The 25,189-nt window shown below is 40.3% G+C and overlaps 2 protein-coding genes across 15 annotated transcripts in view; one reads left to right on the plus strand and one right to left on the minus strand.

Moving 5' to 3' along the window:
• Positions 1–5,654, plus strand: part of PPP3CB (protein phosphatase 3 catalytic subunit beta) — a 45,281-nt gene extending 39,627 nt beyond the window's left edge. For 9 of the 13 annotated variants that reach the window (XM_052799901.1, XM_052799902.1, XM_052799912.1 and 6 more), the window contains 2 exons: positions 835–864; positions 2,555–4,269. In XM_052799901.1, the coding sequence (XP_052655861.1) occupies positions 835–864; positions 2,555–2,733 (209 nt within the window). In that variant the 3' untranslated portion in view covers positions 2,734–4,269. Of the gene's footprint in view, positions 1–834; positions 865–2,554; positions 4,270–4,816; positions 4,877–5,467 lie in introns of those variants that run through there. The other 4 variants (XM_052799909.1, XM_052799910.1, XM_052799911.1 and 1 more) reach the window with 2 other exon arrangements.
• Positions 5,655–7,884: 2,230 nt separating this feature from the next.
• Positions 7,885–23,264, minus strand: ANXA7 (annexin A7). 2 transcript variants are annotated; one of them, XM_052799917.1, is made up of 13 exons: positions 23,176–23,264; positions 19,738–19,795; positions 16,600–16,816; positions 16,179–16,286; positions 15,052–15,092; positions 14,567–14,669; positions 14,184–14,278; positions 13,359–13,472; positions 11,914–12,084; positions 10,267–10,437; positions 10,083–10,158; positions 8,736–8,848; positions 7,885–8,228 (listed from the first exon to the last, which is right to left on the minus strand). In XM_052799917.1, the coding sequence occupies exons 2-13, from the start codon at positions 19,792–19,794 to the stop codon at positions 8,106–8,108; spliced, it is 1,389 nt and encodes a 462-aa protein (XP_052655877.1). In that variant the 5' UTR covers position 19,795; positions 23,176–23,264; the 3' UTR covers positions 7,885–8,105. The 2 variants fall into 2 exon arrangements, with proteins under 2 accessions (XP_052655877.1, XP_052655876.1); XM_052799916.1 differs by having other exon boundaries at positions 15,052–15,095.
• Positions 23,265–25,189: the final 1,925 nt, after the last annotated feature.

Here is a 25,189-nt window from a genome sequence, read left to right on the forward strand (position 1 = left end):
TGTTAAAGCTTTGAATTCTACGGCTGTAACAACTAAAACAGATCTTACACCTAAGAAATTACAGCAGATGTCATGGTTATTTAGTTCGAAAAACAACTAGTAAGCTAGATTTTTTTCATATTCATGTTAATTCACCCAACCAAGACTATGTTAAATCCAGACCTCTTCCTGCTGTAGACTTTGTTGTTGATTCAACTAAACAATTTGTGAGACTTTGTAAATATGACTTGCTAGATTTGTCTTTTATGGTTTAAATTTCACAGTTCAGTTCTCAGAGATACCCGTTTTAGCTTCGAATACAGTGAGAAATTGAAGTACTAGTTAAACCTCAGGGAGCTAAATGTAACGAGAAAAATAATTTCTTCTTATTGGAACACGACTAGTGTTATTTTTATAGCGTTGTCCTTCCTGGTAATTTAATGAAGCTCACTAATGCATTTTAATCTTCAGAAATAGTAGTCTCAAATAGATTTTTAGTATTTCTTTTTTTAACATACCACAACTTTTAACATCAGTCGAAATTTGCTGTTGTGGTCTTAAAAAAAAAAAAACAAAAAACAAACCAAAACCAAAACACTTACAGAAATGTGCCTTTAATAACATCAGTTAATTAGCGTTGCTTTGATATACTTCTAGTTGATAAATTGTATTAGTTAAAATTTAGGAGTTTAACTTAAACACAATCCCCCAAAACCTTAATTATCATTTTAACTAATTGTAAACTAGTCTGGCGTAGCATACTATATTAAATTGATCATTGCCTTTTCTGCTGTGCGATATTACACTCTTCATCTTTCTCATTCATTTTGCATGCATCTGCTCACTTCTGTACAGCCACTGTAGAGGCAATTGAGGCTGAAAAAGGTATGATCAGAGTCTTTGCCATTGGCAGAGATCTGTGGTGTCTGGGAGGGAATTCAAAAGTACTCTGTGTGGGTGTGTTTTACTTTCAACTTGCACAAGCAGAGATGAATCAACTGCATTGATTCATCCCTTTTACATGTAACATTCATTTCTGGCTTTAGGATTATGATTATCTTTAATATTGATATAGGGAAATTCTTGGGGGTTTTTTGGTCTTTTTTGTTTGTTTTTACAAAACATGCAGTAGGTTTTTGTATAATAGCATGTTGTGATACGTGGTGTTGTCTTGAAGTCCTTAAAAATAGTAGTGTTGAGTGGTTTTTTTCTGCATTCAACTGCAAGGTTTTGTTTGATTGCCGGGGGGAGGGGGTTATATGTGGAAGGAGGGTTGTTTATGCATGCCTTTTCTCATAAAATCTATTTTAATGGCTTTGAACATATTTTTTAAAAACTTTCTGTAACACATCTGGTAGTGCAAGATGTATAAATATAATGTTTTTTTCTATAGATTTTGAACATAATTTGTTGACCAAATTTATTTCCAGTATATATGCCAGCCTGCCAGTATGAGGCATATTAAAGTCCATGGATTATCAGTGCTTCTGTGCTAAATAAGTTGTATATACGTCCTTTGTTAGTAGTATTGAGCAAAATGCCATCAAATTATTTGGTGTTCAGAGTATTAAACTTCAGATTGTTGTCTTTTCAGAGAGACTTTAATTTCCTCTTGCTCAGTATTCAATGAAGTAAATGACAAACAGCATAGCAGTTGAGAGAGCTACCTTCAGGGTTTTTCAGATTTGGTCACAAAGCACCATTTAATGACTGTATTCTTTGTTTTTTTAATTAAGGAAGTCAGATCTCCAAAAATATAAACAAGTGCCATATTCTGTTCTCACACACACGTGCAAGAGGTCCCGTTGTTGTGAGTGGAAAGCTGTCCTTAAACCTCCAAAGAATTATTTCATCCCAAAGACTTGAGTCTTATTATGTGGTCAGCCATTTTCAGGTGTAAATTCAACTACAGACCTCATTCATTAAAATAAGCAGTAGCAAAAGAATACCTATTTTCTACACTTATTTTAAATAAATTTGTATTTAAATGATACCGTTGTTTAACCACAGTGCTAACTCGGTGATTGTGGTTGTGTCCATTTCCATCATCCACATGATTAGCACAGAATGTGAACCACATCCCGCAGTTTTGCCTGCATGAAAACTGCAGGATCAGGCCATCGATGCGTATGCAGGATGTAAATCCACTGTTACTTTGGTAACCCGTTGCTGCTTTGCCTCCACTGCACTTGCTGTGCTGCTTAGATCTTACTGACATTCCACCGAAGAGAAGGGGGATGTTAAGATAAGCCTGACGCACCGGGCAGCAAAAGCAGTTGGTGTTGATAGCTGACCATGCCAGGGACACGCAGAAGCAATCAAGTGGGCTTAAACCCCTTGATTCCTACTTGCAGAATATTTGCCATACTTTGTTCTTTTCGTTACAAACTGAAATTGTGATTGCTGTTGAACGTTTCAGGAAAGCAGGTTAGAGAAGCTTTTACTAATACAGATGCAGAGCCATAAGTTTCTTTGGCTGATTTCTTACCTGTTTTTAAACATCTTTTGTTAGAAAAAGTATATGCTTTCAACTTATTTTTCCATTACTGACATATCAAATTTGCATTTTGTTAAGCAATACGAGGATTCTCTCCGCAACATAAAATCTGCAGTTTTGAAGAAGCAAAAGGTTTGGATAGGATCAATGAGAGAATGCCACCAAGAAAAGATGCTCTTCAACAAGATGGTATTAATACTATAAACACAACAAATGCCAATGGAAACAATGGAACTGGCAACAACAATGCACAGTGACCACGTCAGCTTCTGGTTTACTCACTCATGTCTTGCCTGAGAATTCCTAGATTACTGCTTTTTGATGTGGCAACAGATGAAATAGCCAGGGGGATCGCTTGGAGTGACTACTTAATGTGAGGTGGAAAACCATCTGACTTGATCCCACTGAAGACAGACCATCATGCTTTTGAGACAACAGCCCCTCTCTTGACGTGGTGACCCAGCCTCCTGGGAGCGTGCCTCACCAATTTACACCAAGTCCCTCACTGGCTGCCGAAGCTTCAGAAGAGATCTGGGGAAAGAATCGGGCTGTTATCACTAAAGCACATCTAGACTAGCATCTTATGCTTATTGTTGTCAACACTTTTAAGTTTACAAATGGGATTTTTCTTTCAGTAGAGGTAGTTTGTTTGTTTGGTTTTTTAAATCAGACTTTCAAATACAACCCTAAGAGCTAACTATTTATTAATGGACATCGGTTTCATGAAATGTCTTTAAAACGATAGATTAGAATGGTCTTAAAATATCTGAGGCTGCAAAAACTGTATTTTAAATAGACAGAAAAAAATGCCAAAAAAAAAAAAAAATCTCAGTTGGTCATTCTGTAAAATGCTGACCTCAGGTTTACTCCTTAGATGTTGCTAATTCTATATTGTATTCACTGTATTTTTTAGTTACAGCTTATCAGAAGATTTCTATGTAGGAATGTTTATTACTTGAACACAGATTTAAAAAAAAAAAATATTTAATTTAGAAACTTTTTTGCCCAGCTTTTTCAAGACTCTTCCCCACCTTGAATTTTAAAAAAAAAAAAATATTATATATACTAATTTTAAAAGTAAGAAAAATATGGAAGTGTTAATTTTAAGGTACTTTTAATTGAACTTTGTACATTGTTTAAGTAAATTTTGATTCATATCAAGTCTGTAAAGCTTGGCATTGTATTTTGTGTATGCATGTTTTCATTTTGCAAATATTTAATATATAGACCTATGATGTACATCTATAGGTTACCTAGATGTTATGGGTACTTTTAGTTTATTGTGAGTATTACGGTTGCATAAATAGCTAATAATCACTGGGCTGAATAGCTGCAAGCTTTTCATTATTTTTAAGTCTGTAAAGGAAACTGAAACTGTATCGGACATACTTTTTGTTTAGGCAAAGCAGTGCGTAAGCAATTGCTCTGTTCAACTGCTAAGGCATTAGTGAAAGTGTAAACTTGAGACTGCATGTATTTTGGTATCTACAGGACTGCTTGGTTAAAATAAAAATTGAAGCCCTGTGCTAATTTGTTCACAAATAATGGACTGTACTGATTGCCACTGTACTTTGATATATATTTTGACATTTGCTACACATCCTTCTCATCCCCTGGAACACAACTTGAAACTTACGTCACTAGAGTTCATCTCCCCCCCCTTTTTTTTTGTTTGCCATGAAGTACAATCTGTACATACCCCTAAGTTGGAAATTTTATGCATGTTCTGAACTATTCAAGTATTTTATAAACGGTAGCACACAATAAATTTTGTGCATGGGCTGTGGCTCCTATCATTGTGTATTGGTTTTATTTGGCATACTTAGGTCTAATCTGACCTTGAAAATTGTTTAGAAATAGTCTTCAAAATTTAAGCTATTGAAAATACAGCCTAAAAGGTTAGATTTAGCTTGCGGAGAACTAGTTGAATGTAAATGCTATTTAATTTAAATGTTATTCCTGCTTTTTTTTTTTTGCTTTTGAGTTCTCTCTCATAAATAAAATACCTAGACATTTTCTCTGTCTGCTAATCTGAACATCCATTGTTGGTTTGTACAAGCTTGTAGGAGCAGGGTTAGTTGTTTCTAGAAAGGCTGTTAAGTACGGCTACGTTTTCTGTGTTGGTTTGAACTAAACGTTCAAGACTAGTGAAGTGTGTTGGGCTTTTTGGGCAGAGGGGGAGGACTGTTTGTTTTGACAGTCAATACAGATACACGATTTAGTCTTTTTGGTATATTCTTTTTAAAGTAAGGACGAGCTGCTGAACAGGATGAGAATTAAGATAAAAATAAGTGACACGTTGCTAATGGAATTTTAATGTTTGATTTTACTTTATTGCAGATGCATTCTAATTGGAAACTCTTCTCAAAGTTTGAGTGCAGAAGATCAAGTTAAAAAATGGTAAGTTTTGGGGTTTTTTTTATGAAGCACCCCCATACTTGCGAGCTGTACAGTCTGCACATGGTGTCGTATTAGAGCAGAACAAACACGTGTTACTAAGTATGACTGAAATCGTACATGATGAACGTTATGATGGTGCCTTCCTCCTTGTAAGCACTGGTGGAAAATTTCTCAACCTCCCAAGACAGTATGTTTCATGACATGATACTCAGATCTTGGCTGTGATTAGTATTCTGACTAGTTGGAGCTGTGTATGTGAAGAAAAATAGAGATTCAATCTTTGTCTGGAGAGAACTCATTGTGATTGGACAGAACTGGTTCTGATACTTGTGTGGCAGTAACTGCCCAGCTGCAGCGATGCTTGCTTCCTTGAGGATTCCCTTGCAGTATCCGTTGTCTGTAGTAGTTTTTGCCAGATACGAAGGCAGATCTGCAATGAAGGAAAATTTTTGGGGCGGTTGTTGACCTGATTTCTCGTACTGTGTGTCTCCTGTCAGCCTTTAAGCAAGTAGTCAGATAACAGGATTATGTCTGTGAGTTTTCTTTGTTTGGAAAGCAGGCACTTATTTTTTGCTACTGTGTTTCTGAAAGGTGGAGTCTGGAGCTGTCTCTAATTCTTGTATTGTTGGGGAGAAGAAACTATATCCTCCCTCCGAGAAACTGTAAGTAGTTTGCATTGCTTGTTTTATGCTTTCAGCGTTTTAAGGAGGGGGGAAAAAAAGTCTGTGTGTCCATAGTCTGTTCTTGGGTAGGGATGGGAAAAGGCTTGGAAATAGCTCTGTCAGCCACAGGAGACGGGTAGCAAAAGCTGTGAGAGGCATGGTTGGCTTCTGGTTTGAGTTGGAGCCGTAAATGCTGCCCTGCCCTGGGCTCAGCAGATGCTGTCGTGGGTCCCAGGGAATAGGCCACTTCTTCCCTGAACTGCTGGATTAAACGATCATCTGTGGTGCTCTTACCTGTAGGGCACCGGCAGGGAGGAGGAGTATTCAGGGGTGGGCTGGGGGTTCTGACTGTTCTGCGCAGTGTAAATGCATTTTAGTGAAACTGAGAAGCAGAAGTACAGAAAGTGCCCGAGTAGGGTTCTTGGTGGCTTATTTTACAGCAGGGACTTGTGCTGCTGAGAAACTTGCTGCCACCTGGTGAGCCAAACAGGGAAGACCAGCCTAGTTCACAGAGCCTACCTACATTTAGTTTAATGGCAAACACGCAACTTCACCGCCCAAAATTATTTATAAACAACAGCTTCCCTTTCAAAGCTTATTAAATTCCAGTTGTGAAAAAAATTGCTACAGTCTTATCTATTGAATTGTGAAGAAGAAGATTGGCCTCTTTAGCAAAAAGATAAATGGTTGCGATTGGGGCTGTTTTTCTCTCAGAAGGAGGTAGGTCTCTTCTGGTTTGAGTCTGAACACTTTTTGAGAGGAACAGTCTCATAAACAGCTTTCTTTTTGCTAACAATCTAGAAACACCATTGTGTTAGTTACATATAAAAATTAGGCTTTTCAGATGCAGGATAAGACAGTATCTGTTCATTCTTTCCTCGCCTACTTTTTGCTACAATTTCATTATCAATCATTCAATTTGCATTACCCATTCAACAACGGGTATCTTTGTTACTAGAATGTAATGAAAATAACTTTTTGCTGTGAAACAGGTGAATATCACTAGGACATAGAACCCTATTCATCTGGTCATTTTCTCATACTAGTAGGATGTACAAGCAAGACTTAGTCAACATTCTGCTTTGAATGACAAGTGAAGTGGTGAAGAGGTGAAGATTTTTTAGTCACACAAAAAGATGTAGATGCACTAATATGCTTTAATTATTAAATGCTAAGCTGCTTCACTTGTAAGGAAGTTTGCTCAAGAGCAAAGAAACAAGATCCAAAGCTTATGAGAATCTTGGGTCAAGCTGGGAAAGCTCTATATATCACAGTGGATACCTGCGCCAAGGATGACCAATGTAATGCAGAGTGGAATGTCTTTTAGTCTCCCCAAATCAACTTCTATCTATTGTTCGCATTTGGAATATTTAGTTTTAATCTGACCCAGGAATTTTAAACCGGTCTGTATTTCTGAGTTTAATGTCAGAAGAAGTTTATAGTTTAAAGTCAGATTTAGGTTGACAAGTGAAATGCTTGGTAGACTTGGTATCTATTATTGTTTCTCAAGAACCTTTATGTACGTGCTGTGTAAGAGTGAAAGGTTTGCTGTATTAGAATGAATTCTACCAGCCCTAGCTATTTTTGTTTGAGGGATAATAGAAATAGGGTTTTGCTATTTGTATGAGGATGTCCTATAACACAATTGTTATTTGATAAAGCATTGCTTAGAAATGTTAGGAAACACATTGCTAGCTGCTGGACTTGAAGCTTCTGTTACATTTGTGGCTGGGGACAGATTCACTGTGGCTTTCTAAAAAAACAAATGTGCTATTCAAAGCTGTTCTTTTCAAATCCTTTGAAAACATCCACATAGTCATTTGTATTGTTGAGGTCGCACTTGCTTTCAGTTTGGATTTACACCTGTTCTGTAGTGTTAGCATTTAGATACTGGCTTTTGTCATTGCTCAGTCATTTGCTGTATAACCCACTTCTTTACAAGGAGATACTTCAAAATTAGATCTGAGATGATTTCTCCTTTCCCTTGCTGCCCTAAGCATAATGGTAACTAACCACCACTAGTAACTCATTTAAGAAATTAAATAGGGGGGGTACAGTCAGATTCTGCCAAGGTCCTTAAACTGTCAGTGTAATGTGACTTAAACTGAGCACTTGCATGTTTTTCAACATTCCAATGGAAAGACATTGAAGAGGGGGGGGGTGTAAAATGCTTCACATCACAGCCTCAGGCTTTTTTTGTCATCCACAGTTAGCTCAGCAGTTAAGTTTAGGTATTTCAAGAAAGTTGAGTGCTGGAGATTCAGCTGAGACAAACAGTTTAATCATGTGAGAGTCTGGCAGAGGGGAGGTGGTTTTGTCTGGGTAAAAAGGACTAAGGCTTAGGGCTAATAGACAAGGTACATCCTTTATTATACAATAAAGAATATTATGTGCTGTAAATTAAGGCAGTTGTAAGTGCAACAAGCTTATTGAATCATCAAGAAGGCATATTTGATTATACAGTTTAAAATTATTCTTTTACACACGAGGAGAGTCAGTGTCTCCATAAAGCATGTTACATGTCCTTCAGTTGGTTTTAAAAAAGAAAAAAAACAGATAATCCTCTTCTATTGACCAACAATTGCCAGCAGCAAACGCCGGTAATCACCGCTTGTATCACTTGCTATCATTGTAGCCAACGTCTTCTGATACATTTGTGTGAACATCTGTTTAATTTGCACAAGGTCAATCTATGCAAAGAAAAAGAAAAAGGCACGAAACTTGAAACAGTGTATGATTTTAAGTTCTAGATGGTCAGTCACCCCACATCTCCACCCTCATGGTCTAGAGAACACATGTCAAGGGTGAAATGTGCAATTGATTAACTCTGCAGGTCTTACAAGCCAGCTGGTCCCTCTAAGGACCGGAGCAGCTCCCAAAGCAGAGAGGCTAGCCGTTGTTCCTTGCTTTGTTAGGACTACTATCCTAACTCTTAACTGCTGAACCTTTGAACTTGAGGTGTTTATCTGCTACATGGACAGGCAGCCACAGTTAAGAAGGAAGACAAGCAGTATTGCTATCTAGCCAGACATAATTAAGTTACTATATAAAAGCTGGCTTTAATACAAATAAACATGTTCATCTAAATCTGAACTCCATAAAAGCTTCCACAGCTGTGGAAATCATGTATTGCAATGAAGGACTACATGAAAAGCTTTCCACTACATGTCACATTTACAGAGGAGAATGTTTCTTACCTCACTGCGAGTGACTATAATTCTGATGAGGGTAGAATCATCTGTGCCAGCTCCTTTCATAGAATAATAAAGTCTTTCTGCAAAAAAGGCTGGGCGATTTAAAGCACATTGCACTGCAATAAAGTATATTTTTAGGATTAGTTCCAGTATTGTATGCTGTATAGCGATACCTGGCAGGACCAACTCTGCATTCTTGCTGTAGACAGCTAGAGGTAGGTATTGGTGAAGATCCAGTTACTGTGGATGACAGGAACTGTTTTATAGAGATGAGTTTAGTTTCAAGCTGACCAAATGAGTTATTCCTTCACAAGAAAAGTTATGGTTATTAACAGTTAGCTTCTCTGGAAGTGCTTCTGAAAGCTGGCTGAAACCTTAATTCTCAAATAGGTAATTTAAAAACAGTTATTCTCCTTGGATAGGTGGTACTAGGATACAAGGTATTTTACTCATGTTGCATCCTAGAATTTCACTAAAAGTACAAAAAAAAGTACACCTGTAAAGAGTTCTCACTGTAGTAGTTACAGAATGGATCTTGTTTCAGTTAGCTTGTTCACTCTCAGAGATGAGCCTTTATTCTCTTACATGATTCGTAGAGGTGAATTTTTCCTATAAAACTCTTTAGCTGAATATAATCTGGGAAGTTTTTGCTTATCCATTCTGGCTACAGAAATGCTGTCATTTTGGAAAGCACTGGTAGGACTGGTGTCTGCAGATATACTATTTCTAGTAAGTCATACTGATTTTCACTGCCAGCAAATTGTGCTAAATTTTAACTGCTTTACTACAGTAAACCAGCAGGAGAAGGTGAATTCAAAACGGGTCTTCTATTTTGCTGAAGTTTTGCTTAACAAATGCTGAGCTTTTGGGGAGTAGGTGGTGGTAGGGAAGAGGAGTGGAAAGGGAACTGTGCCTAAAGTAGTTTCATGTTGGTTCTGAGATCATGTGTGGGAGTGGTTCAGCTGTCTCTGCTGAGGTGCTACACAACCAGAGTCACAGCTCTGTTACCCTGGTACTCACATCATTTTGCAGAGCTCTGAAAAACACAACTACAAGCACTAACAAGTGACCCTTGTTTCTGTGTAGTTGCCTGCCTTCCCAGAGGAGTGACAAGTAGGTTCCTGTGTAGCCTTTTCTTGTTTCAAACTGACTTCTTCATGGTGGATGCTTATTTTCTCTAGTTAAGTGTAAAGTGAATAATTTGAATAATTGAAGTTACTTTTGTGCTAGCAGAGTCTCAGATAGTGTGTTTGTCTGCCATGTGGCCAGCGTTGAACTGGATTCTTCTTCAATTACATTTACAAGGTTTAATTCCTATGGGATAAGGGGAGGGAAGAACATATCACTTACCAATAGTCTTCAAACCACGTTCCACGTTTCCAGAAAATTCTCGGTCAATGCTGCTTAATAAATCACGATTGGCAATCTACAAATAAATGAGATTAATATGTGGATAATGAAATGCAGTAACAACTGGAATCTTAATTTAAAATATGGTGACCAAGCTCATTTGAAATCAGTGAAGAACTCCTACCCTGGAGTATGCCTCAACTGTTGCTTTCAGTTGGGGAAAACTTCGGCTTGCCAGAACCATATTAAAGCAAGATTCATCAGTCCCAAGTTTTCCTTCGCCTGCTTGGTACAGACGCTGAGCATCTTCTTGAGCTTTTTGATAATCCACAGTTTGATTTTCATCCCGATTACCCTAAAAGCAAAGACAACAGATGCCAAATGAAATTACACAGAGAAGGCTATGCTGTAATTGCTTGCATTGTAGACCCCAAGCATGTATCTTCAAAGCTTGAAGAAGAAAGAGTAATACCAGTTTGAAATACATACATTGCTTTAAAACTACTCTTTGGTTTAGTATTTCTTATAGGCAACAAATAAAAGTGGCCCAGAACCCTATCTGTAGGGTATGCTTTAAACTGTAGATACACCGACTTAGATAATTTCACCCCTACATACCATCTCATAGTTCTAATTAAGTAAGTATTGTACTTAATTCTCTATTTTACTTAATAATGTAAGTTTTCTCTTGATTTGTTTGTTTCTAGGCTTCAAGTTGCAAAGAATCTTCCCAAACAAACTAATGAATTATCTTACTGAATATGCACACCTGAAGCATCTCAGGTCTTCTATTTTACTTAGAATTTGCTAATTTCAAGTAAGAATGTCTCCAGAAGGCACTTACTATAGTTGTAATATGTCAGTAGGGCTTATGTGACACTTTGTGCTTGGGGTTTGGTTTTTTTTTGCTGCCCAGTGCATGGATGGATACTGCTAAATATACTGGCTGAGGAGGCTGAATACATGCTCTCAAATACTGTTGTATCTGTAGTGGTTAATATAATATTTAAATGATGTGGTTGTCAATTACTGTAAAGTACTGGATTTATCAAAATAAAAATTAGCAGCATGAGCTTCTCAAGGTTTGCTTTCTTTTGGATTTTGACTTTTTAATCCAAATAGCTGAACTCTCACAAAGGTAGAAGCAAACGAGATACAGAAGTGTCATTGGTCAGAAGAATGTGGGAAGTTGCATTAGTATGTATTTTTTCCTAAACATGGATGACTCACTGCAAGTAACTATTCTTCAAAGCAAAAAGAGCCCTAATAAATTATATGCAATAAGCAAGCTCCAGTATTCACCTGAGTTCAATAGTAGCACCTCCCTAATTCTGGTGATGTGAAGGGAGTATGGTGTAAGTTGGGAGGCAAGTTTTGCCCTGCGGTGCCTCTTAGCTTGTTCATAGGGATTCTCACAGGTATTCTACATACCATAACGGTTATCCTAATCAGATTCACCCAAGTTATTTTGTTAATGTATGCAAAAAATAAAAAGCATCTTGCTTCAACAGCATTGTGGAGCACTGCTTTATAGTACCACTTGATCGCATCTGCACAATAAAGTATTTACACATAAATTCTCTGAGATGAATACAGCGTGCTAAATTAGGTCACAATTCATCACAGATTTGTAGATAAGAAGTATCTCTTCCTTGAGGAGGGTCATATTTTGTCATTAGGGAATAAATTAATGGCCCAGAGCTAATTTCTTAAAAACCTGGCTGTTGCTAAGCATACACAGGCAATTTATTTATGGAGCCATTATGACTACATGCATCGAAGTGAGACTGTACACCATTATCTTACCAAAAAAAATAAAATTAAAGCTCACTTGGCACATAGATATAAGTAATCGTTCAAAGTGTCCTGAAGTGTCTGCTCTGACGTCTTGTTCGATGTCCCTTCCAAATTCTGATTTATAGCAGTTCACTATTTCTCTTATTTCCTGGTTTGTCCTTGTGCAAAGGATCTCAATCAGCACTCTCTCCTGAGTGCCTGCTCCCTGTAGGCAGAGGAAAAGAGGGCATAACTATGAAGCACTATGTATTCAGTTTTCTTCAACTGAGAAATTAAGCAGTCATCTGTTATTTCAAAACTTAATACAATCTACAGTGTAAGAACAGTATCCTTGCAGCATGAAAGCACCAAGTCTTCTGTATACTTAAAATGGAATGAAGATTCCTCAAACATTCAGTTCTGCACAGGTTCAAAAAAATACCCCAAAACTATACATCCACAACAGTAACATCAGCCAAAGTTAACTGGAAAATGGTTTAGGAAGGAAATTCTTTGGCTTAATCTGGAAACATCCTGGAGGAAGGCAGAGCCTTGTGATAATCATTAAAGCCAAAGATTCACACGTAAATTCTGTTTTGGTCAGCGTACAAGTGTGTTCCCTATTCCAAATTTGACTGCTTCCTCAACATGGAGCACCAGCAGGAACTTTCCATAGATGCTTCCCTCTCCCTGGAATGAAAATTAACTGGGAGTTCTGTGTACAGTGAGATCTTACTGGCATGGTCATCTCTATTCAGGCAAGTAGTAGATGGGAGTGGATCTGTGTGAGACTTCTAGGTAATGTTGTATTATAAATTTTTTTAAGTGGTCAGGAGTGGCTATTGCCTCCACTAAAGCCATATCTTCATTTAAGCTCCGTGTTCTTTAGAAGGTCTGCATTCATACATTCAGCATTTCCATTATCGGCCACATGCTAGCTGCTGCAGCTCAAACAAGCAAGAAATTGTGGTAAACTGGATGTACCAGTTTACCGGAGTTAAAAGTTTAAAGCGACTAGCTCACCTAATCTCTGATGCAGTCTTAATACTTGAACAGATACACGCATCATCTGACCTTAAGAAAATATTTTTCATTGTTGTCCTTTTGAAAAAAAAGGATAATCCAAAAATATCTTCCAGTAACAATGATGTGTTCAGAGTAAGGAGAGGTACATACCTTCAATTTAAACAGTGGTTACAGTTTTAACGGCACCCTGGCCCTTTCTATGTTCTAGCAAAAATTATGACCAAGTGGCAGAGAACAACGTTCTGCCCTGCAGCATTTCATCCTCTGCTGGATGGACAACTGCTCTGAATTGGCTAATCCTGCAGAAATTGGCTGGAACTGGGGGACGCAGCAGAAAAGAATTTTAAGCCCCACAGTCCTGAAATTTGTTTGCCACTACAGGATTTTTCAACAATGCAGGGATCAGGTATCCTCTTTTCCTAGATGAGCATTTTAAGATGGTTTTAAACTATTTCATTCACAGGAAAACCATACCTTCATTGCATGACGTAAACTCCAGGCATCGTAGTAGGTGCTAGGCATAAAGAGGGCTAGAATCAATTCTTCCACATTTCCACTTAACTCAGACTTCAGATCTTTAATTAAATCCTGTTCAATTATAAACACAAAAAGGGCTTTGGAGAGTGTTAGCCATGTAGATTATACTAAAAAAAAAATCAAACCAGAACTAACTTTTGTGACTGATTTCTACCTTTGTGCTGTTCTTCCTGTAAAGCTTTGGTTTATTTCTTGTAAAGAACTTTCCTCTATCCAAAACTTTGACAGCTCAGCTCTTCTCCGTTATCTCCTCACCAATTAGGACCTAGTCAGGTCCTGAAAAATGCTACAACTATAAAATTTCACTTCAAGTTGCAAAAATGACAGAGGGAAGAAATTAAATTATCTCAGGCTTTTAATGACTAACCAATCCTCAACCAGTTTCTCAGTTTGTTTCTTATGAAAAAACAGATTTCAGTGCTGGTTTGTGTGCATAAAAAACTCAGTAGTTTCAGACACTAATACAAGGACAGTTTAAGCTTGATTATTTTCTATCTATCAAGCATTACAAAAGCAGAGAAGCTTCTTGTTTGGACAGAGACAGAGCCAGCCCCCAAGCTTCCCCCACCCCTGCTTCTGCCAGGTATCAGGACAACACCGTGTCAAATACCAGATGTCCCCTGGTACACAAGGAGTATAACCAAAGGAAGTGCATTTTTTAAATGCCCAAACTACTCCCCAGGACTAAAATGCAATCAGACAGTTAAAGCAGCAGCTGAAAGTTTGATTTTGTTTACTGATTCAAAGAACGAGTGAACATACCTTGCCATACATAGTCTTGAAAGCTGCCTTGATTTTTTGCCTTTGATCATTGGAGCGGTTAGCAACAACATTTATGATAGCCTGCTCATCAGTTCCTTGGAAACAGAAGGGCAATTTCATGTAAGAACTCGTAATAATCCCTCCAAGACTATGCATTTTATAATCTTGCATTTGGGCATAGATACATAATAAAAGACTACCATTTAAATCTACCAAATTTTCTATGTAACTTTGTCTACTACATTGCCCAAGTCATTTTGAAAGTGTGACTTCTGAAAAGCTTGGGGAGAAAAAATGTATGGTTAAATGAAAATTGAAGAAAAGGACAAAATGGCATTAAGAAGTTAGCTCAATAGAAATTTAAGCTTCTGTTGTTTACTTACCAAACCCCTTCATAGCTTTGCGTAGAATTTCTGCATCCCTTCCAGCATCAAAGTTTGGAGCAGCTTGAATTGTGCCCTGGGTACACTGAACCATTGCTGCAGGCTGAAAATAAGAGCCACATGTAACTAGCTGTCCTGCACAATACAAATTCAAATTAAAATCACAACTTTGGAATCAGTACTTCAGAAAGAGTTGTCCATTAGTTCCCCATTTTTTCCTCTAACACAGAATCAGGGCGACATTTAGTTGTGTTGAACAGCTTTGGCCCACCAATGCCAAAGTGATACTTTTACCCAATTGTATAGATAAAGATCTACTTGATGAGCAAGTACACACAGATACAGGGTTATGATTTTGTTCAGGTTGTACTGAGTGTAGCTGGGAACTCTTGCTACACTCCAGCAATTGTTGGAAACCACTTGTAAAAACATTAAAACTGCAGAAGCCACCTAAGATTCATTATAGAAGAGGATACAGCACATACCAGACCAGGCATTGGTGATGGTGCCTGTCCACCAGGATATCCTACTGAAAATAAATTAAAGAACAAGATAAAAGGAATTAGTTAGGTCCTCTTATTATGTAAATGCTATCTAATCTGAAAATAAAGCCATCGACAGATCTACCACTGCACAAACCATGGTTCCTAAGTAATGATACCTAGCATGATCAGTAACTGAACTTTTTCCCCTTGGGAATGATGGGAAGAAGCAATCACAGACACATTCTGGTACATATGCTAGTAAGGCAATTCTAAAAATACTAAATTTACTGGTGCTGTGGGAACTGGAAGGATCTCTCTTTGACAAAAGCCAAGATAGCCCATGCAAATGAAGAATGTGTGTCCTGTGTTATTTTAAAGTCATATTATACACTTTAAGATGTCTAGCATATAAATGTTAAGAATTCATTGGTGCAAAAAGAATTGAAGGAATCTCATTTTGTGATCAAAAGCACTGTGAATACCAAAGCTACAACTACATTTTTTGTACTGGCATTTTATCCATAATATAGATGTACCATTTTTATCATTTTAACAGCAGCTTAGTTATTATTAGAGTTAACAAAGCAATCAGTAAAAAAAGGGGGTTGCTGCTCTGAATTTCTTGCGAACACAACCGACGCATTCCAGGACAAAAATCATCTTGATGGTAGCTGACCGCTCAAAGCTTTAAAAACTGCACCATTTTTAAGCGATTGTGTGCATTCTCCTTTCCACTTCCCCCACTATGCCAAGGATCACCATGAACACACAGATCTGAAAAAACTCATCCATTTCTTTGAGATTAACAGAACAGCTAGAGACTTATTGAATGTGGACTCTGGATTTCACAGTTCTCATCAGATACTTGTAGTTTGAAGAAGGATAAGCACCTAAACCACTACATCATGACCATTAATCAGTGACAGCCATCTCTTTTGGATGTAGTTCCTATAGACATGGTTCTCATCAGCCCTTCAGTGGTCTTGTCAAGAAAGGTGGTAGGAGGTGTACAGCATACAAACCTCAACAGCTAGAAGTAACAAAGGTAAGGGCCTAATTTGTTACTACCTATCCTGGGATCTCTTGGTTTAACCTTGGATGCTTCAAGTTTCTTATACATGACATACCTGGAATTTGTGCTGGTCCACCTCCAGCATAGCTTTGGGCAGGAGGCTGCGGATAGCCACCAAAGCCAGGGCCAGCAGGAGGCACACCAAAGCCAGGGCCTGTAGGAGCTAGGAGAAGAAGAAAAACTTTAGCACACTATAACGTTTTGTACTTGGCTTCTGATACAACATGAGCCAGGTTATTGAGCAGAGCTATGCAAGAGACTAATTTCTCTGTGTCTGTGCAGTGGCCCAAATCTGTCCCGGCCCTGCCATCAGCATGCAGATGTTTACTGCTAGATCGCAATCTGGCTGTCTGCCTACATGCTGCTGCCTAAACTGATCGCTGAACAAAGCTGCTTTTCTTTACTACATCTACCAAGCACAGGGAATGGTTACACCAGAAATCACTCCTGAGGGGCACTCTAACAAAGGATCTTACCTCCAGGATAAGGTGGCATTCCTCCAGCCTGGGGAGCTCCAGGGTAGCTCCCAGGGGCAGGGTAGCCCCCCGGGGCAAGATATCCTGCTGTCCCTGGATACCCAGCACTCGGTGGTGCTGCAGGATAGGTCCCTCCTCCTGCTGGAGGGTATCCTCCAGGAACTGCGGGATAGGAGTACTGACCAGCTGGTGGATAGACAGACTCTTGTCCTGTCGGCTGAAACACAAAAATGGGATGTCTGTATACCTGCTAACAGGACATTAGAGTAAAAAACTCCCAAGCTACCAAAATGTCCACATGTATAATGATGTGGATTATATCATTAGATTCAGCACTTGAAGCAGCAGCAGCAGAATTCCTGAAGCCTGGATGGGGGTCTCCTGGTTGAGTTTTCTGATGTGTCTCCCATGTTGACAGAATCAGAGTGCTGCAGGGTGGAAGGCACCTCTGGACGGCCTCTGATCCCATCCACTTCAAAGCAGGGCCAGCTTCAGCATTAAATGAGGTCACGCAAGGCCTTGTCAAGTTTTCAGTATCTCCAAGGAACAGTGAATCCACAGCCTCTCTGAGCCCCTGTTCCAGTGTTTGACCACTCTCATGGTGAAAAATGTTTTCCTCAAATCAAATTACAATGACAACCTGCAGTTGTTGCCAGCTGCCCTTTCACTGTGTACCTCTGACAAGAGTCTGGCTCCAATGTCTCTATCACTCCTCCTTACGTAGCAAAAGACCAAATAGATCTCCACTTAGCCTTCTTTCCTTAGCGAGCAGCCCTCCCTGGACATGCTCCTGTTTGTCCATGTCTCTGTTGTACTGGAAGGCCACAAATAGACATGGTATTCCAGATGTGGCCTCGTGAGCACTGAGCACAGAGGAATAATGATTCTCCTCGACGTGCTGGCTTTGCTTTTCTTGCTGAAGCCTCATATGTCATTAGCCTTCCTCCCTGGGGACATGCACTGCTGAGCCACATTCAACTTGGCAACCACCACAACCCCTGGTCCTTTACTGGAAAGCTGTTACTTCTATCGTGCATAAGTGAGAGGTGAGCTCAGCTAGGCTTGCTCTCTATGAATCATTAGATGCTCACCTCCTGTTTTTATAGGACTTTTAAGAGCTTAGTATCTTTGAAACTTCTGCCTCTCTTGCACAACCAGTATTTTCAAATGTTACATGGTGAGAACTTAAAAGAGGTGGGGTTGGTTTTTTTTCCATTTCCTTTGGAATCCATGTTATAAAGCATGGACATTGAATGACTATGTGTGGACCACTGAGTCAGATTGAACACCTATTACAGGTTTTAAATAAAAAGAACAAGTCAAACATCTATATGCCTTTGTTTTGCTACATGTGTGACTTACCAATCATACCACAAAGGTTGCTGTTAGCATTAACGTACATTAGAAATATTTACTCAAATGACCAGGATCTCTAAGGGAAAACCCTGTAAGTTAAAAGCCATATACTTGATCTTAAAAATCAGGTATTTAAAATCAGCTTCATAACAAAGCATAATGCAGGGACTCATTACTCACTTGCTGGGAATCATCTTTACTGACTAGCTTTAGAAATACAGGTCACACATTACATACAGTACACACTCATTCTTGAGCCCAGAAAACAGAAATAAGCTGCAAAGCATTAAAGTCTAGCTCAAACATTCTCCTCGGGTTTGGTTGCCCCAAGATTTCTACTCCCAGATTACTGTGCCTAGGCTATGTAATATTCTCTTCCCTAGCGGTACAGTCTAACCTTTCTCTGCCAGGCTCAACAAAAAGATTTTAATGGCATTTAGATTCACAAATCCAAAATTAGGATCCTCAAAAGCCCTGCTCAGATAACCATCACTATTGCAGAAGAAAATAATTTCACATTATTTTTTTGCACTGGTTATCACTTTGGGCATCATCAATGAGACTAGGAAACCTAGAATCATTGATACCAAATCTAAATGGTCTTTTAAATCAATCCATTGAAGTTGGCTATATTTTAGATGCTAGTTAAGAAAAAAAGTATTTTGAGATGTAGTTAAAAATAAATTACAGCTACAATCATGAGGGTTCAGCAGAACCTTGAGGGGGGGAAAGAAATCCTGGAGTTAAGAAAGTCTGGTTTCTAACATGTTTGTCTTTAGTTTGACTGACTTTAGTGTTTCAGAGGGAGTAAGGGTAAACTGTAAACGAAAATAATCGGACAATTTATTGCATGTATTTATATGCATGTATTTATATATATTGCATGTATTTATAGGTTTTCAGTATCTTAATGAGATCCAGGCTGAGCTCCATGCTTAAGTCTGGTTCTGTACTACATAAAACACAGAACATATAAAATTCCCACAATTACAGTATGATCAGTGCCATACTAATAAAAGCACACAGTTGCATCTAGCTTTGAAAAATGATGCAGGCATATCAAAAAGACTGCAATGTCAGCCACACCTGATACATTCCAGCCTTCCATTAAGTTTCATTGGAATTTTTAGTCCACCCAGTCATGAGCTGAAGGTGGAACAAAGTCCTGCGGCTGAAGGATAGGGGGTCAAAGTCAAGATACGGTGTCCTTTATCCTCAGAAAAATATTTACTTGGTGTTGTATGAAAGCTGGGCTACTTGAGTAAAGCATTCCAAGGTCTTCCTGAGGGTAATGGCCACTGTAGTTTGTTCAGCATCTCTGTAAATCCTGGGATACAGGTATGCAGAATATTTGGTAGAGACTGTGGCAGAGACTGGTTCAGAGATTACCTCTGACCCTGTATGTAAAGACCCTCATATTTATGTAAGAATTACTGATACTTTAAAAAAATTATTTGCCGAGATAGTTAGCTATATTAAAAAACCCGAAACTCACAAGACAAAGATAAACTAAAACAAGACCAAACAAACAAAAACCTTTCTGCAACAATAGGCAACATTAAAAAAAAAAAAAAAGTCTTAAACTTCTTTCTTGGAATTCTTGCAAGACAACTGTAAAGTCATCCTCGGGGATATATAGACAAAAACAAAGACCATAATCTCTAGAGAATACTGTATATGAACTGAGAGCTACTATTTACACACACAGACAGCATAGTAAGAAGGGGTATTCACAGAATATAAATACATTAGGAATGCAGCATATTCAAGAACCATACTTACAGGATAACCAGGGAAAGCAGGGTAGCCGCCAGAAGGGGGATAGCCTGGATATGACATTCTGGGAAAAAAAATAAAAGTATTTTCACTGTCAGGGGACTATATATGAGTTTGTAGTAGTTATCTGCTTGCTAATTACATGTTAAATCACTTGGAACAGTATGTTCAGTAGGTTTAAAATTGCTCAGGAGCACTTGTAAGCTATTAAACCCACAAAACCTTTCCTTTTTTTCATACACATGACCACAGCAAGCAGGATTCAGAAGGGAAGCATCTTCAGCTTTGTAATTAACTACCACTCTTATTTAGGGTCAGATAGACATTGAAGCATGGTAAGAGGCTTGAACCTCCCAAAGGAACTCTGAAATACAGGATACATTTCGAGGTGCCAGCAGGAGGGGGCTGAGCCCTTTGTCAGAACAGAAACAGAAGGGTCAGGCTAGAGCAGGTCCCCAGTCCTGCACTGCACTAAGTACCTGTCTCCCATCACCCTGCACTTCTCCGCTCACAGGGTAGAAACGTGTAACCCCCCAGCATTACCTCATTTGTGTAGAAGATTTCTGTTTCCTGTCAGTAACTGTTTGGTTTAGTCCCATTTTTAATAGAGGGGCTTGGGGAATAGGAACAGAATGGGACAGAGATCATCCCCCATGCTGCCAACCAGTTGGGCAAGGAGTTTTGAGGCCATTAGCCAGGTTACGAAACATTTAATGGCAGGAAAAAAAATGATGTTAATGCTAACCAGCCAGATTCCCTGATCAGGGCCTGGGAGTTACTCACAGCATGTTTCTAAGACAGTATGCACCTTAGCTGCACAGATCAAAACACATGGGAAATACAAAAATGGATGCAGTACAGCGAACAATTATTCACATTTCTAGGTATTCACTGAACAAACCAAATGGATTTGAAAGCAGAATTCTTACTGCGTTGGACCATTAAGGCAATTCTATGACCATTAAGGTCATAGAATTAAACATCTGAGACTTAATGTGGAAAACATTAAAACTTTGTGTAGGTTAGTTCAAATAAGAGCCAAAACCAACTTGCAGAGAAGCACAGCTATGCAGTCTCACACTGATAAACTTGGATTATCACTTCCAAATAAACAAAGGGGGAAAAACAACATGAGGTGTATTTGTAAATCTATGCTTTAATCATGAACACTGCTAATGGCTATTTATTTCCCTAAGAAGAAACACCTTAAACCAGTACCTATACAGTATTAATTACTGACAGCTGCTTGAATGGACTTTAAATTTGGATTTCAACAGCACTTTTCTTTTGGTATTTCTGATTTCAACACTAATTGTAACTCCTTTCAGGAACAATATGACCAGCAACGCCTCCTTCTAATTTCAGTTTCATTCTTTCCGCTTACAGAAAAATATTGTGTCAGCAATACTGAGTATTAAAAAATGAACAAAAACTTCTTCAGCTTTTCAGCTTAATGTAATTCAACTAAAGTTACATCGTTAAGAAGACAGGATTGTAAAGCCTGTAAAACTTGTTGAGGTGCACTGTATCATTTCCACTGTACAACTTACTATGCTTTTTGTGATGCAAAATCAACAGCTGGCAACTCAGCTGCTTCAACAGCTGTAAAAAGTTTAATTTGTACAATAAATGGGACCCAACAATCTTTTAACCATATTAAAATATACCAAATTTTAGACTTATTGGTAAGGTACTTAATTTAGAATGAATTGAAGCTTTCAGCTATGTCTCTGATTTACTAGCAAACACGTTTTGGAAAAAAGCTTTTTAAGGCCTGAGTTTCCAACATCTTATTTTCAAGCAAACAAGCCATCAAGGCTATGCCATATTTTTGATTAGCAAATTAACCACCCATGTAAACCGATGACTTACAGTGCACTGGTAAATTGTTTAACGCTTTCCTTACTTTTGTGATATTGGTTCCTTTTCTGGGAGTCAATTTGCAGTGTGACTTCTTTTGGGCCAGGTACTGGGAATCATGGTATTTCATTTAATCATCCCCCTCTTAACAAGACCTTGATTCCTATTTGTCATTCTTCTGAATTACAAAAACAAAATAAAAATGTTTTCTTTGCATTTGCTTGATCTAGCTGATTTTTTTTTCTTTTTTATTTGGAAAAAAAAAAAAAAGAGTAATAAAAGGGTCAAGTAAGGACCACTGCTTCAATTACTTCAGGCCTTTTATAACTAGATCAGTATATGGTAAATTGGGATTTCACACTTGCCTCTGACACCAGTTAGAAGAGTCTCTTCAAAACTTACTATGACCAGACAGCAATATTTACTGAAATGTCTTTCAGTATGTAAGTATGTTTTCCAGGAGATAAATTAAGTACTTGGTAAACATTGGACTGCCGCTGCCATAGCACATGGTCTCACTTATCTCAAGCGCAAGCATCCTCAAGCAGAACAAAGGCTCTGATAATACTGCTTTTATAACCGGAACAACATCAGATTTTCCCGTCAGATTTTAATTTCCACCCCGGACGGGGTACGAGGCGAGGCCCAGCCGGTGGCGGGTCACAGCCCGCCCGGGGGTGAGGCAGCGGGCGGCAACTCCCGCCGGTTCTCCTCTAAGGGCTGAAATCGAAGTCTGAGGGGGGGCTGTCTCTTTTTGGGGGGAGGGCAGGCGTGGCTCTGACGGTGTAACATCAGGGGACGCGCTAAACTCGGCGTGTTGCGCAGGAGTTCAGCAGGTAAAAACAGGGAAGTCTCCGCTCTGCTGCCGCTGCCCGGCCCGGCCCCCGCGGGACCCCCAGGCCCAGCCCCGCACACGCCAGGGCGGCGGCGGCGGCGGCGGAGGACGCACCGCCCGGGCCGGGCCCGCCCCGCGCACACCTGCGCCCCCCGCCGGGGACGCCCCCGCCAGCACCACACCCGCCCCCGGAGCCTTTAAAGGACCCCGGTGGGACCGCCGCAGTCCTCCGCCCCGCCCGGAGCTGGCTCTGCCCGCCGGGCGAGCCACCGCCTCTCTCTGCTTTGGGGCGGGAAGGGCGGTCACGGATCGCCCTGGTCTCTTCCCGCTCCGCCAGCCCCGGGCCGGCGCGGCGAGCCCTCCGGCCAGGCACGGCTGCGGGCGGAGGCAGGTACTACTCTACTTACTTCTCCTGAGGCGACCGGGACCTCATCCCCACTCCCTCGGGAGGGCAGGCCCCCCGGCCAGGGGGGTGCGGCGCTCTGGGGCGGGCCGGCGCCTCCCTCGGCCGGACACCTGCCTAGCCCCGAGCTGGCGGGCGGCCGCGGCTCCGGGAGCCCTGCCCCGGGCCCCAGCACGCCCGTGCCGCAGGGCGCAGCGGGGCTGGGGCTGGGGCCGAGTCCCCCGTCCCGCCCCCCCCTCCCCCAGAGGCGGTGTGTGAGGCGAGGCGGCGGGGCCGGGGCCTGAGGCGAGGGGCGCGCGAGTCACGGCCGGCCGACTCCTCCCCTTCCCCCCTCCAGCCGCCTCACCTGAGGGGAAACGTGCGGAGCCGCCGGCGTCTCTCCCCGCAGCTACACCGCAAAATGGAGGCTGTGGGGCCGGGCGGCACCCGCCCCGCCCCCGGCACCGAGCCCGCCCCGGCCCGGCCCACGGGCCCCGCACCCCGCGGGCAGGGGCGCCGCGCCCGAGTCCCCGCAGCGCCGAGGCGGGCCGGCAGCGGCTCCCGGTGGTGATCGCCCAGCTAACCCGGGACCCCTCTCCTATCTGTGCAGGTTTGCCCCGTCTTGCTGAAGGAAAGCTGCAGTATCCCCAATTCTCCTTCCAAACGGCTGAGAGGTACGTTCAAAGACGCAAGTGCCACAGAAACGCACAGCGACTTGCCAGCGGAGCTGTATCAGGGGAAGCATTCAACACGGGAAGAGCCAGGTGATGCCATCCCACGGAGTCCTTAGCCACCTACCTGGGAAAGGATGGGAGAAGTCCACACTGCAGTTTCCCTACAGCACCACTGCAATGGAGTTCAGCCCTAATGCATGTAGCTCTAAACCGAGTCTTGTTATCCAGTAACACATGAGTCTTTAGATCAAGATCATCATCCAGTAGCTGGCAGTAGTCAGCCAAGTCGTCTAGGCCACCCGAACACTGTGCAACAGGCAAAGCATATAAAAGACGTAAGTGGAGCTGGAGGAGTTGCTTCTTTTTATGTAGTTACTCAAGATCGGGATCTAGGTCCCAAGAGGGCATAAAGGTAGGATTGTCCTGACTACTACATACCTTTCTCTAGAAAGAAACCTTAACTATAGTTATTTGTATGCAATTGTGGGATGTGCACTCAGTGTTTTGTTTCTATTGTAATGTTTATTCATATTATACTTGGAACAGACACTACATATACATAGTCCTTCCTTTACCTGGTGGTTAATTATTCATAAGAGATTCTGACCAGCAAGATACAATTTATGAAGGATCCACCTACGATATTATGCACCAGTTACTTGAGATTATTCAAAATAACTTCCTACTTTTTTAATGATAAATGTTCTAGCAGTTCAGAGGCCATTAAAACGCAAACATTTTTTTTGTGTAACCTGGTGCAGCGCTTGAGCTCTAGATGAAACAACAGCCACTGTTCTATTTGTCTATAAAACAGCATTAAGTGCACGCAGCAGAAAATAGGTGGGTAATAATTTACCATGCTTGCCTGCTTCAAATGAAAAGCACCTAAAGCCACATAAAGAATCCAATAAATGACCTATCTTCAGCAAAATTGGCCTTGTTCTCCCTTGTTTGCCCAGAACACATCAAGAGCAGCTTTAAGAATTTAATCCTCACAGCATTCTTCAGCTGACACTCCCAGTGTATGTCTACTTTATTTCACCTCTGTTAAGCACATTTCTTTCAGGACAGGTATATATTTAAATCCCTGTTTCCATGGGAACCAAGTACCTTTATAAAATACACAATTCTTTATCTTTTCCATTTAGTGGACTGTTTGGATTTGAGCTATTCAGGAAAGGAACAATCTGTTTTCACAAACAAGTGGGAAAAGAACTAGAAAACATTTTAACAAAAAGGCATATGTCTGAAGAATCTGTTAAATGTGTTGCATGTTTATATGTTAACAAGAATATCTGGAATGACTTTTTTAAAGCATGGAATGGAACCATTGTGGTCATCTAATTTATACTCCCTGTATTTAAGGAAATCCTTTGGCTTGTTACTAAAGCTAGAGCCAGCACATTTAGGAAAGCTGCTAAAACCCCATGCAGAGTAAAGGCAAAATCTCACTATTAGAAAATTCAACTTTAGTGAAGTTGGGAGACAAACTCTTGCTCCTCTCTTTTGTAATATCCTTGCATCTTCTGCTAAGACATGATACTAGACAGAATTCTGGTCTGGAGGGTCTTGGCTCTCAACTACATAGTCATGCTAGCTAAGTGCTATCAATAGAGCTGAAACAAAACTTTTTTTTTTCCCAGAGTAGTTTATTGTTGGTGACATAGGTCACTAAAGCATTGCTGCTTCTCTGTGCTATGTATCCTG

Source organism: Harpia harpyja, chromosome 10 (genome assembly GCF_026419915.1).
Source record: "Harpia harpyja isolate bHarHar1 chromosome 10, bHarHar1 primary haplotype, whole genome shotgun sequence".
NCBI classification, from domain to species: Eukaryota; Metazoa; Chordata; class Aves; order Accipitriformes; family Accipitridae; genus Harpia; species Harpia harpyja.